Source organism: Oncorhynchus tshawytscha, linkage group LG09, assembly GCF_018296145.1.
Source record: "Oncorhynchus tshawytscha isolate Ot180627B linkage group LG09, Otsh_v2.0, whole genome shotgun sequence".
Classification (NCBI taxonomy): Eukaryota; Metazoa; Chordata; class Actinopteri; order Salmoniformes; family Salmonidae; genus Oncorhynchus; species Oncorhynchus tshawytscha.
The window spans coordinates 80,575,336-80,587,892 of NC_056437.1; the positions used below are offsets into that span (position 1 = coordinate 80,575,336).

Below are 12,557 nucleotides of genomic sequence, written 5' to 3' on the forward strand. Positions count from 1 at the left end.
TGCCAGTCGTGTACAGTGTGATATAGCTGTGCCAGTCGTGTACAGTGTGATATAGCTGTGCCAGTCGTGTACAGTGTGATATAGCTGTGCCGGTCGTGTACAGTGTGATATAGCTGTGCCAGTCGTGTACAGTGTGATATAGCTGTGCCAGTCGTGTACAGTGTGATATAGCTGTGCCAGTCGTGTACAGTGTGATATAGCTGTGCCAGTCGTGTACAGTGTAATATAGCTGTGCCAGTCGTGTACAGTGTAATATAGCTGTGCCAGTCGTGTACAGTGTGATATAGCTGTGCCAGTCGTGTACAGTGTGATATAGCTGTGCCAGTCGTGTACAGTGTGATATAGCTGTGCCAGTCGTGTACAGTGTAATATAGCTGTGCCAGTCGTGTACAGTGTGATATAGCTGTGCCAGTCGTGTACAGTGTAATATAGCTGTGCCAGTCGTGTACAGTGTAATATAGCTGTGCCAGTCGTGTACAGTGTAATATAGCTGTGCCAGTCGTGTACAGTGTGATATAGCTGTGCCAGTCATGTACAGTGTAATATAGCTGTGCCAGTCGTGTACAGTATAATATAGCTGTGCCAGTCGTGTACAGTGTGATATAGCTGTGCCAGTCGTGTACAGTGTAATATAGCTGTGCCAGTCGTGTACAGTGTGATATAGCTGTGCCAGTCGTGTACAGTGTAATATAGCTGTGCCAGTCGTGTACAGTGTGATATAGCTGTGCCAGTCGTGTACAGTGTGATATAGCTGTGCCAGTCGTGTACAGTGTGATATAGCTGTGCCAGTCGTGTACAGTGTGATATAGCTGTGCCAGTCGTGTACAATATGAAGCAGGCCAGTTGTGCAGGCTGTAAATCTCCTCTCTTGCTGAGCTGTGGGTGTGACAGGCAGACCACTCTGTGACGCAGTCCCCCATAGCCATGGTTTTATGGGAGGTACAGCAGCAGACCTAAACACTTAAAGGATCTGGTGGCAACGGGGGTGTGAGCTCATGCTCTGGAAGTGTGGCAGACATGATGGATGTTGCAGAGTGCTCTCTGGACAGCAGTGGTTCTATAGGCCTCTGCTTCACCACACTCATACAGCCCTATTCTGTTATACAGGGACCTACATCGTCACCCACCCACCAGGCTCTGCCTGCTCTTTGTTCTCTCACTGGTTTCCTCTTTGTCCCTCTACTGCTAGGAAATGGAAACCATTTGACTGTTACTCGACACCTCAGCTCCATCTTCAGTAGGTTGACTGTCCTTTTTGATATCTTATTTATTTTTTAAATGTTATTTCCCGCAAGCAGAACCAACCAAGAAGCCAGCTATAGCTGGTTTATCAGGTTAAGGCGGCACCCTGTGTAATGTCTTATCCTTTCGCTCAAAGCCCCTCTTGAGTGCTGCTGCGGCAGTATAAGGGTCTCTGTAGCTCCAAGGCAACTAACTACCTGGTGAATTTCTCTGGGAAATTGCAAGCGAAAGACTGATACCTTTTGTTCCTGGGATAGAGTGAGATTCCTGTGGTGTTCCCATATATCTGAAGCCCTGTGTGGATGTCCTGGAGGTAGAATCCCCTCCTTTTAACCAGGGTAAAGTGTCCCTCCCAGCCTTTCTGCCGAATTAAAATGGCATCACCTCTAATATGCCAGCTGTCTCCCTGGGAGGAGGTCCGTCCCCATGGTAGCTGGCTCTCTGCTGTTAGCTCTGCTGCAGGGGAGGCACTAGCCTTGCTTATGCATCTCATTGACTTAATCGTAGCCCCACTTTGATTTGCCACGCGAAGGCACACAACCTTTTTATGTTAATCACCGCAAAGCTCCACATCGTTCCAGAATGCGTAATGAAACTAAAATGTTATATTTTATGAACCTCAGGCTACTTTAATTGTCTATGCGCTCATTTTTTAAGCTTCAGTGAATTTCTAGGCTTTTTCTCTACATTTTCTTTAACCCCCATTGTGTGATGATGTTCCTAATGGCAAGGCCTTCGGCAAGTTTGAGAAACAATGCACAGCAATTTTCCTTCATTGTGTGCAACTGCAAGCCATTAGACTCACGAGTCTAACATGACCAGCACTGCCTCAGTCATTTGGGTGACAGTGATCTTAATTAGAGAAAACATTTTTTTTTTTTAAGCTTCACAATTCAAGCATCATTGCACTGTAATGCCTCAGTCGAGCCTTTTCATTGTGCCTAACTGCCGAGAAGCATGTATTCATTTTGTAACACATCCTGTCTGTCTTTTTTTAATTTATTATTGTTCGGCCATGCCCCATTATTCTATAATGGCCACACTGGCTCCTACAACAGTGACCGGACCTATTTGAGAAGCGGCAGTGATAGAAGGTTAATGACGTGTAATTGGATGAGCACTTTCTCTCGCTCCCTCTCTCCTACAGCCTTTGACGATGGCCCGCTAATCTGCCTTGCTTCCCTACCTAAACGGAGTCATTTTGTCATTTTGGATTAGCCATATTCCTTTCGTCACACAGATTGAGATAAATACTCTGTCATCATCTCTCCTGCATTCCCTCTACCTTCCTATTCAATTCGTCCTGTAATTATTTTCTAATCTTTAATTCCATTTTTTCAAGGCAGCACACACATTTACAAATCTCCTAAACTTAGAATTTTACCACGTTACTTTTCTTTTTAGCGTGTCCTCACTTACGTCTAGACCTGTCAGATTGATACCTGTCAGATTGGTACCTGAGGAAACCACAGTGAATGTCACGTTCTGCTCACTCGTAGTTAATCAGTTGAAGGGTCAGCCAATTAAAAAGCTCTTCTCCTGGACTAGGTTATATCACACATACTAATAGAGAAAAGGGCCAGTTTTTGTGATGCAACTCTGGATAGAAACAATGGCCTTTTTGTACCATGACCTAGGCTGTTAATGCTTCATAAGAAGCCTTAGTCTAGACGTCACCACACCAAACAATATCATTAACTTGAGCTTGTAATCCCTCTCATCGTTAGAGTAATAACAGGCAGTCTCTTGTTTTGGTACAACAGGATCATCAGCCGCTCTTCATTCTCTACCTATGTATGACAACTCATACTGTACAGGGAAGGAAGCTGTGCATGGCTGTAATCCATTTCTAGTGTCCAGTGGACATCATGTCGAGGCTAGATGTTACCAGACAGGCAGTGTGTTCCATCAGGCCTACACTTGACAGGGTGTGCATGGCACTCTGGGTTTCCTTGCCATGTAAAAACTGGCAGCGTTTGCTCTTGTACAACAAAATATGCTTTTAACTCCAACCATAGTTCCAACAGGGATTTGAACAAGTTATTTCTGTGCTCCGTCTGAATTAAAGATGAACATGACCCCAGCGATCTTCCCTCTCCCCGCCGCCGATGCTAACTCTGTTCTTTATTTAGAGGCGGTGGTGCAGTGCAGCGTAGGCTAACGAGATCTCACGACTGTGTCACTGCATGTCGGCTACTTTGCACTGGCCTGACGTGGAAGCTACTTGACCAGAGTGCACATTACCCTCATGTCAGGAGAGGTGGGCTGGATGTAACAGGGGGGCTCCACTCTGTATGTGTGGTGTGACTTATCTCCCAGGCTGCACTGCTTCAGATGCCTCAGGGTGTTGTGATGACTGGGTTGACTGGCTGAGTTACTGTATTAGTGCCCTGTCGGGGCCAGCCACTCCAGGCATTGAAGAGATTAGGAGTGAATGGAGGGTGACTCCTCTTCGTCCTCATGTTCTTGTTGTGTTTTCTCCGTCATCACTTGGTTTATGACCAATCTGTGTTCCTGAGGAAGTCTAGTGTCTGGCAGGGCTGTAGAAGTGACTAACAGAATGACTTGTGAATACAGTCGACAGGGCCTCTTGCTCTGTGATTTATGGCCCAGGGGTTACCAGCATGTGGAACTCAAGGGACCAAACGTTCGCTTGACGATGCAAATGAGTCTGTTTAAACATTGGTGTTAATTTAGTGTCACTTTATTGTATTTATATAAATAGCCCTCGCAGTCACGTCTCCATTTCGACATTTTATCACCTCTACAGAAATACTGATTCATGGTGTCTGGTAGATGACCCCCCTGGTTTGAAAGCCGTGCTCAGTGATTCTGACCCCACCGCTCTCCTGTTCTCCCTCAGGCCTGCCACTGGTGCTCCAGGATCTCGCCCTGCCTCTGCTGCAGCCAGGCCAGCCACAGCCAGCACAGCCAAGAGCTCCACATCCACAGCCAAGCCTGGCACCCCCACGGCTAAAACCACCTCCACCACTCCCAGACCAGCCTCTGCCAAAGCCGTCTCTACAACACCCTCAGCTGGACGGACCCCGACATCACAGCCCTCAAAAACTCCCATCAAGAAAGGTAAGAGGGGACATCAGTTTCAATTTAAAAAATAAAAAATGACAAAGGTTTTAGATTTTTATTACAAGCATTACATGTTACTACATTTTTCAAAATATATCTTTATTAAATATTAGATCATTTGTTCATCATAATTAAGTTTCCAACCCTTGTCCTTTTCCTCTTCACAAACGTCTGCTTGTGTTATACATTTCCTCTAGATGTTACCAAATCAGCCACCAAGAAGCCTGCAGCGGCTCCTCTCACTCGTACCTCACCAGCCAAGACCACCAAACCTGAGACTCCCAAATCAGCCTCCGCACCCAAGCCAGACTCCACCCCCAAGAAGCCGGCTGCCAGCAGCAAGGCCGCAGACACCAAGAAGACGCCAAGCAAGCCTACGCCTTCAAAGGATGTCAGTGCTGGCCCCAAGACCCCTAGTAGCAAGCCAGCAGGGAGGGCTTCCACCCCTAAGAAGACTGTGGGCAGCAACACCCCCATGGCAGTAAAGCGTGGCCCCAAACCCACAACGGCGGCAGAGCCCGCGACTGAAACTGGTGAGACCCAGGACGCCGCTGTTGCTGCTGCCATAGCTGCAGCTTCCTCGGCTGCTGTAGTCTCCATGGCAACCTCGGAAGAAGCAGTGGTGGCTGCAGTCCCAGAGGAGAAGGAGACTGTGCTCCCTCCGGCCAGCCAGCCAAAGGAGGCCCCAGAGGCCTTTATCTCTCAGCTGTCAGCTCAGCTGGACCTGGTCCACCTGGAAGAGCCAGCAGACACAGTGTCTCCCCTGGGCACCACGGTCATGTCTCCTCCATGCTCCCCGGTCGGGGCCATGTCCCCGGTCAGGGAGCCCCAGAATGCCTCTGCTCTGCTGGACATGCACGTCCAGCCAGAACCCAGGTCCCAGAGCCAGTCTGCCATGGCTCCACAGAGTCCAGTACAGGAGGAGGTGATTTTCCAGCCAGACTCCTGGGCCCAGAACCAGTCTGCCATGTCTCCACAGAGCCCGGTCCAGGAGGAGGTGAATTTCCAGCCAGACTCCTGGGCCCAGAACCAGTCTGCCATGTCTCCGCAGAGCCCGGTCCAGGAGGAGGTGAAGGTCCAGCCAGACACCTGGGCCCAGAACCAGTCTGCCATGTCTCCACAGAGCCCTGTCCAGGAGGAGGTGAAGGTCCAGCCAGACTCCTGGGCCCAGAACCAGTCTGCCATGTCTCCACAGAGCCCGGTCCAGGAGGAGGTGAAGGTCCAGCCAGACTCCTGGGCCCAGAACCAGTCTGCCATGTCTCCACAGAGCCTGGTCCAGGAGGAGGTGAAGGTCCAGCCAGATGAGCAGCAGGAGGACCTCCTCATGCCCTCCTCTTCAGCCCCTCCTGCGTTCAGCATGATGTCTCAGCCCATGGATGAGTTCACCTCAGGGGTCCTGGTCTCTCCCTCTCTGGACCAGGAGGAGGCAGTGGAGAAGGCAGATGAGGAGATCAACGAAGATGATGACAATGATGACAATGAGGAAGAAGAGAGGATGGTGGGCAAGCCGACATCACTATTTGACATGAGTAGCTCTCAGCCCTCTGTGGAGGCCAAGCCTGCAGGCTTCGGTGGTGCCACCAGTTGGCATGGGGATGACCTCTTGTCAGGGATGGACTCTGAGGATGTGAGCAGTATGAGCAGCCGCCTGCAGGGGTCGTCAGAGATTAGCAGTACCCAGCACACGGGCCTGCTGCAGGGTACCCAGAGCTCCGACGCCCTGGTAGACTCCAGCCTCAAGGGCTCCGAAGGAGAAGGGGCCTTCATGTGCTCCCCCGATGTGGAGACCCTGGCCAACGAGGAGGAAGATGAGGAAGAGGATAGGAAAGTGTGCAAGCCGACATCACTATTTGACATGAGTAGCTCTCAGCCCTCTGAGGAGGCAAAGCCTGCAGGCTTTGGTGGTGCCACCAGTTGGCATGGGGATGACCTCTTGTCAGGGATGGACTCTGAGGATGTGAGCAGTATGAGCAGCCGCCTGCAGGAGTCGTCAGAGATTAGCAGCACCCAGCACACAGGCCTGCTGCAGGGTACCCAGAGCTCCGACGCCCTTGTAGACTCCAGCCTCAAGGGCTCCGAAGGAGAAGGGACCTTCATGTGCTCCCTCGATGTGGAGACCCTGGCCATCGAGGAGGAGGAAGATGAAGATGAGGATAGGAAAGTGTGCAAGCCGACATCACTATTTGACATGAGTAGCTCTCAGCCCTCTGAGGAGGCCAAGCCTGCAGGCTTCGTTGGTGCCACCAGTTGGCATGGGGATGACCTCTTGTCAGGGATGGACTCTGAGGATGTGAGCAGTATGAGCAGCCGCCTGCAGGGGTCGTCAGAGATGAGCAGCACCCAGCACACGGGCCTGCTGCAGGGTACCCAGAGCTCCGACGCCCTGGTAGACTCCAGTCTCAAGGGCTCCGAGGGAGAAGGGGCCTTCATGTGCTCCCCCGATGTGGAGACCCTGGCCATCGAGGAGGAGCGAGTTGATGTTGATGATATGGACTTGAGCTCAGAGCGGGCAGTGGACCACCGGAAGGTGTGTCAGCAGGAGGATGAGGAGGAGGAGGATGATGAAGATGTGGAGATGCCCAGCGAAGGGGTGACGGAGAGTGGACTGGAGAGCTGTGGGAACGCAGACGAGGACGACTACACAGAGGAGGACCGCTTGGATAACCTCAGCCGTTCACCCATCCCACCTTCCTCAGCCTGGGGTCAGACAAACCCCTTCACTGACCCCTGGGCCCAGCCTCACCTCTCCTCCCCCCACACCGCCTCCAGTCCCCTGTCTGACCACGGGGCTGACGGCCCTGAGACGCCCACCCAGTCCTCTGCCCAGGCCTGGTTGGATCTCAGTGCCCCCTCTCTGATGCTCCAGTCAGAGCAGCCCTCAGAGCCTCAGTCTGCCCCTGAGGAGATGGAGAGCTCTGCCCCAGTGGAGGCCTCTGCTCCCCCAGGGCCCCATGCTGTGGGCATGTCTCAGTCCAGCACCCTGAGTGGCACGGCCCTGGCCGTCCACAGCAGCAGTGAAACCAGCACTCCCGAGGAGCTCCGTGACTATGACAGCAGCTCCGGGGTGGAGTCACGCTCTGACAAGCAGCAGACTCCCGTGCCATCCAATGTGCAGCCTGACCTGGAGCAGGACTTGGGCATCCATCTGGAGCGAGGTGACGAGGAGGAGGAGGCTGAGACGCTCCCTGCTGACGAGGTCCTGGGAGCAGGCCCTCCTACTGCCCCCGCCTCTGCCCCCTCCTCCCCCTCCACTTCGGGAGACGAGGCCAGCGACACGGAGGGTGAGATGCAGATCAACGACCCAGATGTCCCCGTCACCATGGATGACAGTGCTGAGTTCGACAGCCCACCGTCCGCCTGTATCCTGCCTGCCCTGGAAGAGGAGGTGGTGGAGGTGCCGGCCGGAGAAGGAGAGGAGGACGGGGGTGGCGGCACGCCCCAGTCTGCCAACTCAGTGGCGTCTTACGGCTTCGACTGCACCATGTCCAACTCCAACGCCCACTCCACTGCCGAGAGCTGCGGTAAGAGCCCCGGCATCTTCTCCCTGGAGAACGAGGACCAGTTGCCCGAGGAGGCCAAGGACCCCTCCCTCATCAAGGAGCTGACCCTGCCAGCAGCGGCCGCCCAGTCAGAGGAGCTGCTGGGAGGCCCTGTAGACCTGCTGCCCCTGGGCCAGCCTGGGGACCAGCACCACTACATGCTGGGGGGGAAGGTGGATGCTGACGACCTGGAGGCCAACACCCTGGAGGACACCCTCCGCCTGGGGCCCCAGCATGCCGGGGAGGCCAGCGAGGGCCAGCCACCCTACTACTCTGCAATATGCGATAAGACTGATAGCTTTCTGGCAGGTAACGTATAAGTCCCTACCCCTGGAATGCACCTTCTCCCTCGCACCCCTCCCCCCTTGTTGTTCTTAGTTTTTCTCTCGAGGTGGGTTAGATGGTTTAGAAAAACAAGCAAATGATGGTAGGAAACAAAAAGCAAGGGGAACGAAAAAGACTGTAGATCAGTGAAGCCTCCCTCTTTCATACTACTATTATGGTTATGAATGTATGGCACTACTTTATGTACAATAGCTACTAGCTACCATTTTCTATTAGAATGTTCTTTTGAAGTAACACTCTGTAACCCCTGAGGGTTATTGACTGACTGGTCCGTTGGGACAAAGCTCTTAAAAGAAAAGGAGAATGGACTCTACCTACATGTGTATTTATCCTACTGTTTTTACCAAACAAATGTCAATTATTATTTTTTTGTACTTGTTTTGTTGGAACCCGGTCCTCCCTCCCCTATGTACACGCTCCATTTGATCCTGCACCGTAGAGATATCCTACTCTCTTTTTTTACAAGTTTGTCGTTTTGCTTTCAACACCATTTTAGTATCTAATAAAGGCTAGATATTTAACATGGCTTTCCTCCCCTTACAGTTTTCTTAAGACCCGTATGAGAGTGTTCGATTTGAAGTTTGTCTAGTTTTAATTTGCGCTACAGGAAGTTTGCCTCTCCCTGCATAGATTATCGTGGCAAGTAACGTTGTCATGTACAGTGTGTTTTGAGGCATCTGTTTTAAGTGGTCATGCTTCATGCCTCTCTTAGTTGATCATTTGTGCTTCAGAACCAACTAACAACTATTTGTGGGAAAAAACCTGCATTCCTCTGCATTTAGAATGACGCTCACTGAAAACGCTTTTCTCACTGAAACGCTTTTAGTGATTTTGGATATTTCAACTTGCATGTACTAACATTGAAATTGTATCTGATTAAACCATTATACACTAGGGATGTTCATAAATGAATGGTTCATGCTAAGTAGGTTTTTCAAAATTCCATTAAACATCATTGCAAGGCATGTTGTTCCTGTTTCTTGTTATTTCCCATTAGCGTAGCATGTCTCAATTGTTGTCTAGGTCAGTTTTATGTATTTAAATGACATCACTGTCCTCATCATGGGAATCACTTCCCACCAGGAAGTGAAGTTTTATCTGTGGAATGGTGTTGATGCTCAATGGAATTTTGGTTAGGAGGCAATCCACCTGGTGTCCCATACCCTGTTTTCCAGCATGTATATGTTTCTCTCTGACCTCCATGGATTCAACGCAGACCAACACCACATTTGTAAATGTCCTTGGTAGGTGGTAGTCCCCAAACAGACACCAGGGAAGGCTCTGGGCCCCTTTACTGTATGTCCTGAAGGTTTCACATCCTCTTCCTCTGCGATGTGAAGCTCAAACCTGCCTGTATCCTCCCGAATGCTCCACCCAACACACACACACACATATAATGGCATTACCCCACACCCACCTGAATGTGTCTTAAGAAGAAGCTGAAGCGGATGAGAGATCTGACTCCATCCTGCCTGCTCCTGCTCAACCCAGACAAGGAAAGCCCTTTGATCCCTATGTTTGTCGGTACTGAAATCAGAGCATCCCTTGTTCCTCCTCTCCTACCTTCTGCACCATTATGGTCTTCCTAAACAAAACAAAAAAAAGCCAGATTTGGCATTTTGCCCAGTAGGCCTATCATGAACATACAGGCGTCTCATGATGTTGCTTGGAGAACGTTCTGTTGCATGTATAGTACTGTACGTGTCTGTTGGGACACCATGGCTGCCCTTGAGTAAGGCATGGTCAGTGTTGAGGTACACGTTTTGGTAATTAGCCGAGCAGGTCCCAGAGGCATCCTTGTATTGGCTGAGTTGATTTTTGTTGTGGGATAGAATGCGTTTCAAAGCAGTCAGGTGTATGTGGTGACCCCACACACATGAAGAAACCATATGGTTGGTCAAAAACTTTTTCATCAGAGTAGTTTATGATTTAGTTCTTATGTAAAATGGTTAATCCCTTGTTCCCCATTTTCTTTGTCTAGTCCCTGGCTTGTCAGGTCTTGCATGTTAATTCTCATGTTATCAAAATCTAGCCTTTATGTGGGGATATTTCCCTGGGACATTTTTTAATGTGTCAATTCACATTTGGATTAATGGTGGTTAAATGCCAGATCATAGAGGCAGGGGAGATTAATTGCTCCTAGTCATGTGATCTTGATCCTTTATTATGGCTACATATAGTTCTGAGTTTCAGGCCAGCATCTTGAGGGCAAAGACTTAAGTCAAAATGATTACCAACAATGTTGCGCACCACTTTATTACATTGTATGAATGGGTTGCAAATTGATGTAAATTACCTAAACTCTGACGTAATTACGTGGGATTTTAGGTCTGGGTTTCCGGGGTTACATTTACCAGACACATATGGGAAAGTGATTACATTTAAGATGTGATTGGCCACTGCTGTTACATCTGTTTAGCTAATGTCCTGTCCCATGTCAGGAACTGTCTGAAATGTCGTATTATATTAAATGTATAGACATGTACTGTAGTTGTTGATAAATCCATGAAGTGTCTCCACAATTTAACAATTGTAGTTCAACCTCAACTCAATGTCATCTTCATAACCTTTTTCCCAAATGATTTGAGAGCAAACTCTAGACCTCATTTGACTCTAGTACTGATAGTCTATATAGTAGATGGGTTATGTAATATGTATTAGATTAGGTCCTAGATGTTGGCAAGTACTCCAATCAGACAGATGTCGTGTTAAATGAGTCATTGCATGTTCCAATAAGTTAAGGGATGATTTAGGATGAGTCTAGGATGCATGCCATCCTCTGTACTCGTTTTCCACTACTCAGTCACTATTACCCTCGGGGACATTTGAAGCCAGACCACAAAGATTCGATGTGACGGTCTGATCAGTAAGAATTTGATATGTCCTTCCACACCACAAATGTATACCCAAAAATAACAGAATACAACGACTGGTAGGTTTGTTATAACACTTAGATGAGCCAATATATAACAGAATAGTAAACTGTGGTCAAACACTTCATTTATTTGTCCTTTTTCAACTGATCGAGACAGGTTTCTGTTTGTGTTTGCTTTATTCCTTTGTGTAAAGACGTCAATCCCTCAGCACATCCCTCGTTTTGCTTTACGTCTTCCCTCCACTCCTTTTGATTCTTCTCCTTGAATCCTCTGGCCCTGGATGCTGTCCTACCCCTCCTTTTTGGTGCATGCGTCTCTAACGCACATCCCAAGTTATCTTGACTGTCTAGCAGGAGGTCCCAAGAGTGACGAAGCGGAGACCGAAGAGTCCCGCCAGTCACAACAGAAGCAGAGAGAGCCACCCGTGGGCCTACGGGAGGAGGACCACATCGAGCTTCCTCCTCATCTCGTAGTGAACGGCCACTACATCGCAGAGCAGCAGTGCAATAGGAGACCCACCGACACCACCTCCAGGTCCCTCCAGTCTGCAGCTGTAGCCAACGGTCAGCTGCGCAGGCTGGAGCAGCACCAGAAGCACTTGAGAGAGCGGCAGGAGCAGGAGAGGCAGAAGAGGCAGTGGCTAGAGGAGGAGTGTCTGAGGCAGGAGCAGCAGATGCAGCTGGAAAGGCAGCGTCGGGAGCTCCTCCAGCTCCAACTCCAGCAGCAGCAGCAGGAGCACAGACACCGCCGCCAGGTGCTGCAGTGGCAGCTAGAGCTGGAGCAACAGCTCAAACAACAGCTCAGACAGCAGCAGAAACAACAACAGCAGCAGTTGAGGAGTCCATCTGCAGTCATGCTCTCCCCATCCTCTGGGCTATGCACCATCTATGAGGCCATGGAAACCAGCGAGGAGGAGGACGAGGGTCAGGAAAGAAAGCAGAACAGAGAGAGGGAAACAAAGATGCAGCAGGAGAAGTGGACATCCAAGCAGACCTGGCCAGAGTCACGCCAGCAGGGGCAGCGTCCCATTCCTCCAACGGACCTGGACTGGAGCAAGAAGGTGGACATCGTCCAGCAGCTCATCAACCAAACCCTGCTGCTGTCCGGGGACAGGGGTTGCCCCCCTCTGCTCCTGCTGCCTGTGGGGAGCGGGGGCACCCTGAGCCCCCTGGAGAGCAGCATGTGGCCCAACCTGCTACCCCCGCTCAGTCCCCCCTCTGCCACTGTCACCTCTGTCAGCAGCTACTCCCCAGACAGCCAGGGCAGCTCCCCTCAGGGAGACTGGACCGTAGTGGAGCTGGAGACACGGCACTGAAAGCCAGGGAAGGAGGAGGACACACCACTCATCACTGTCATATCTATGCACTGCATACAGTATTCACACGACAAAAGTTGGCACTGCATCTCCACACTATAAATTCATGACATGGGCCAACATAACAGTGAGGTACACTGATTAAACCACACC

The 12,557-nt window shown here is 50.3% G+C and overlaps 1 protein-coding gene across 3 annotated transcripts in view; it reads left to right on the forward strand.

The window, feature by feature from the left end:
* The window catches only part of LOC112258816 (mucin-5AC), a 34,633-nt gene extending 25,455 nt beyond the window's left edge, over positions 1-9,178 (forward strand). For all 3 annotated transcript variants that reach the window (XM_024433415.2, XM_024433416.2, XM_042327592.1), the window contains exons 4-5: positions 4,106-4,326; positions 4,527-9,178. In XM_024433415.2, coding sequence (XP_024289183.2) covers positions 4,106-4,326; positions 4,527-8,188 — 3,883 coding nt within the window. In that variant the 3' untranslated portion in view covers positions 8,189-9,178. The remainder of the gene's footprint in view (positions 1-4,105; positions 4,327-4,526) is intronic.
* Positions 9,179-12,557: the final 3,379 nt, after the last annotated feature.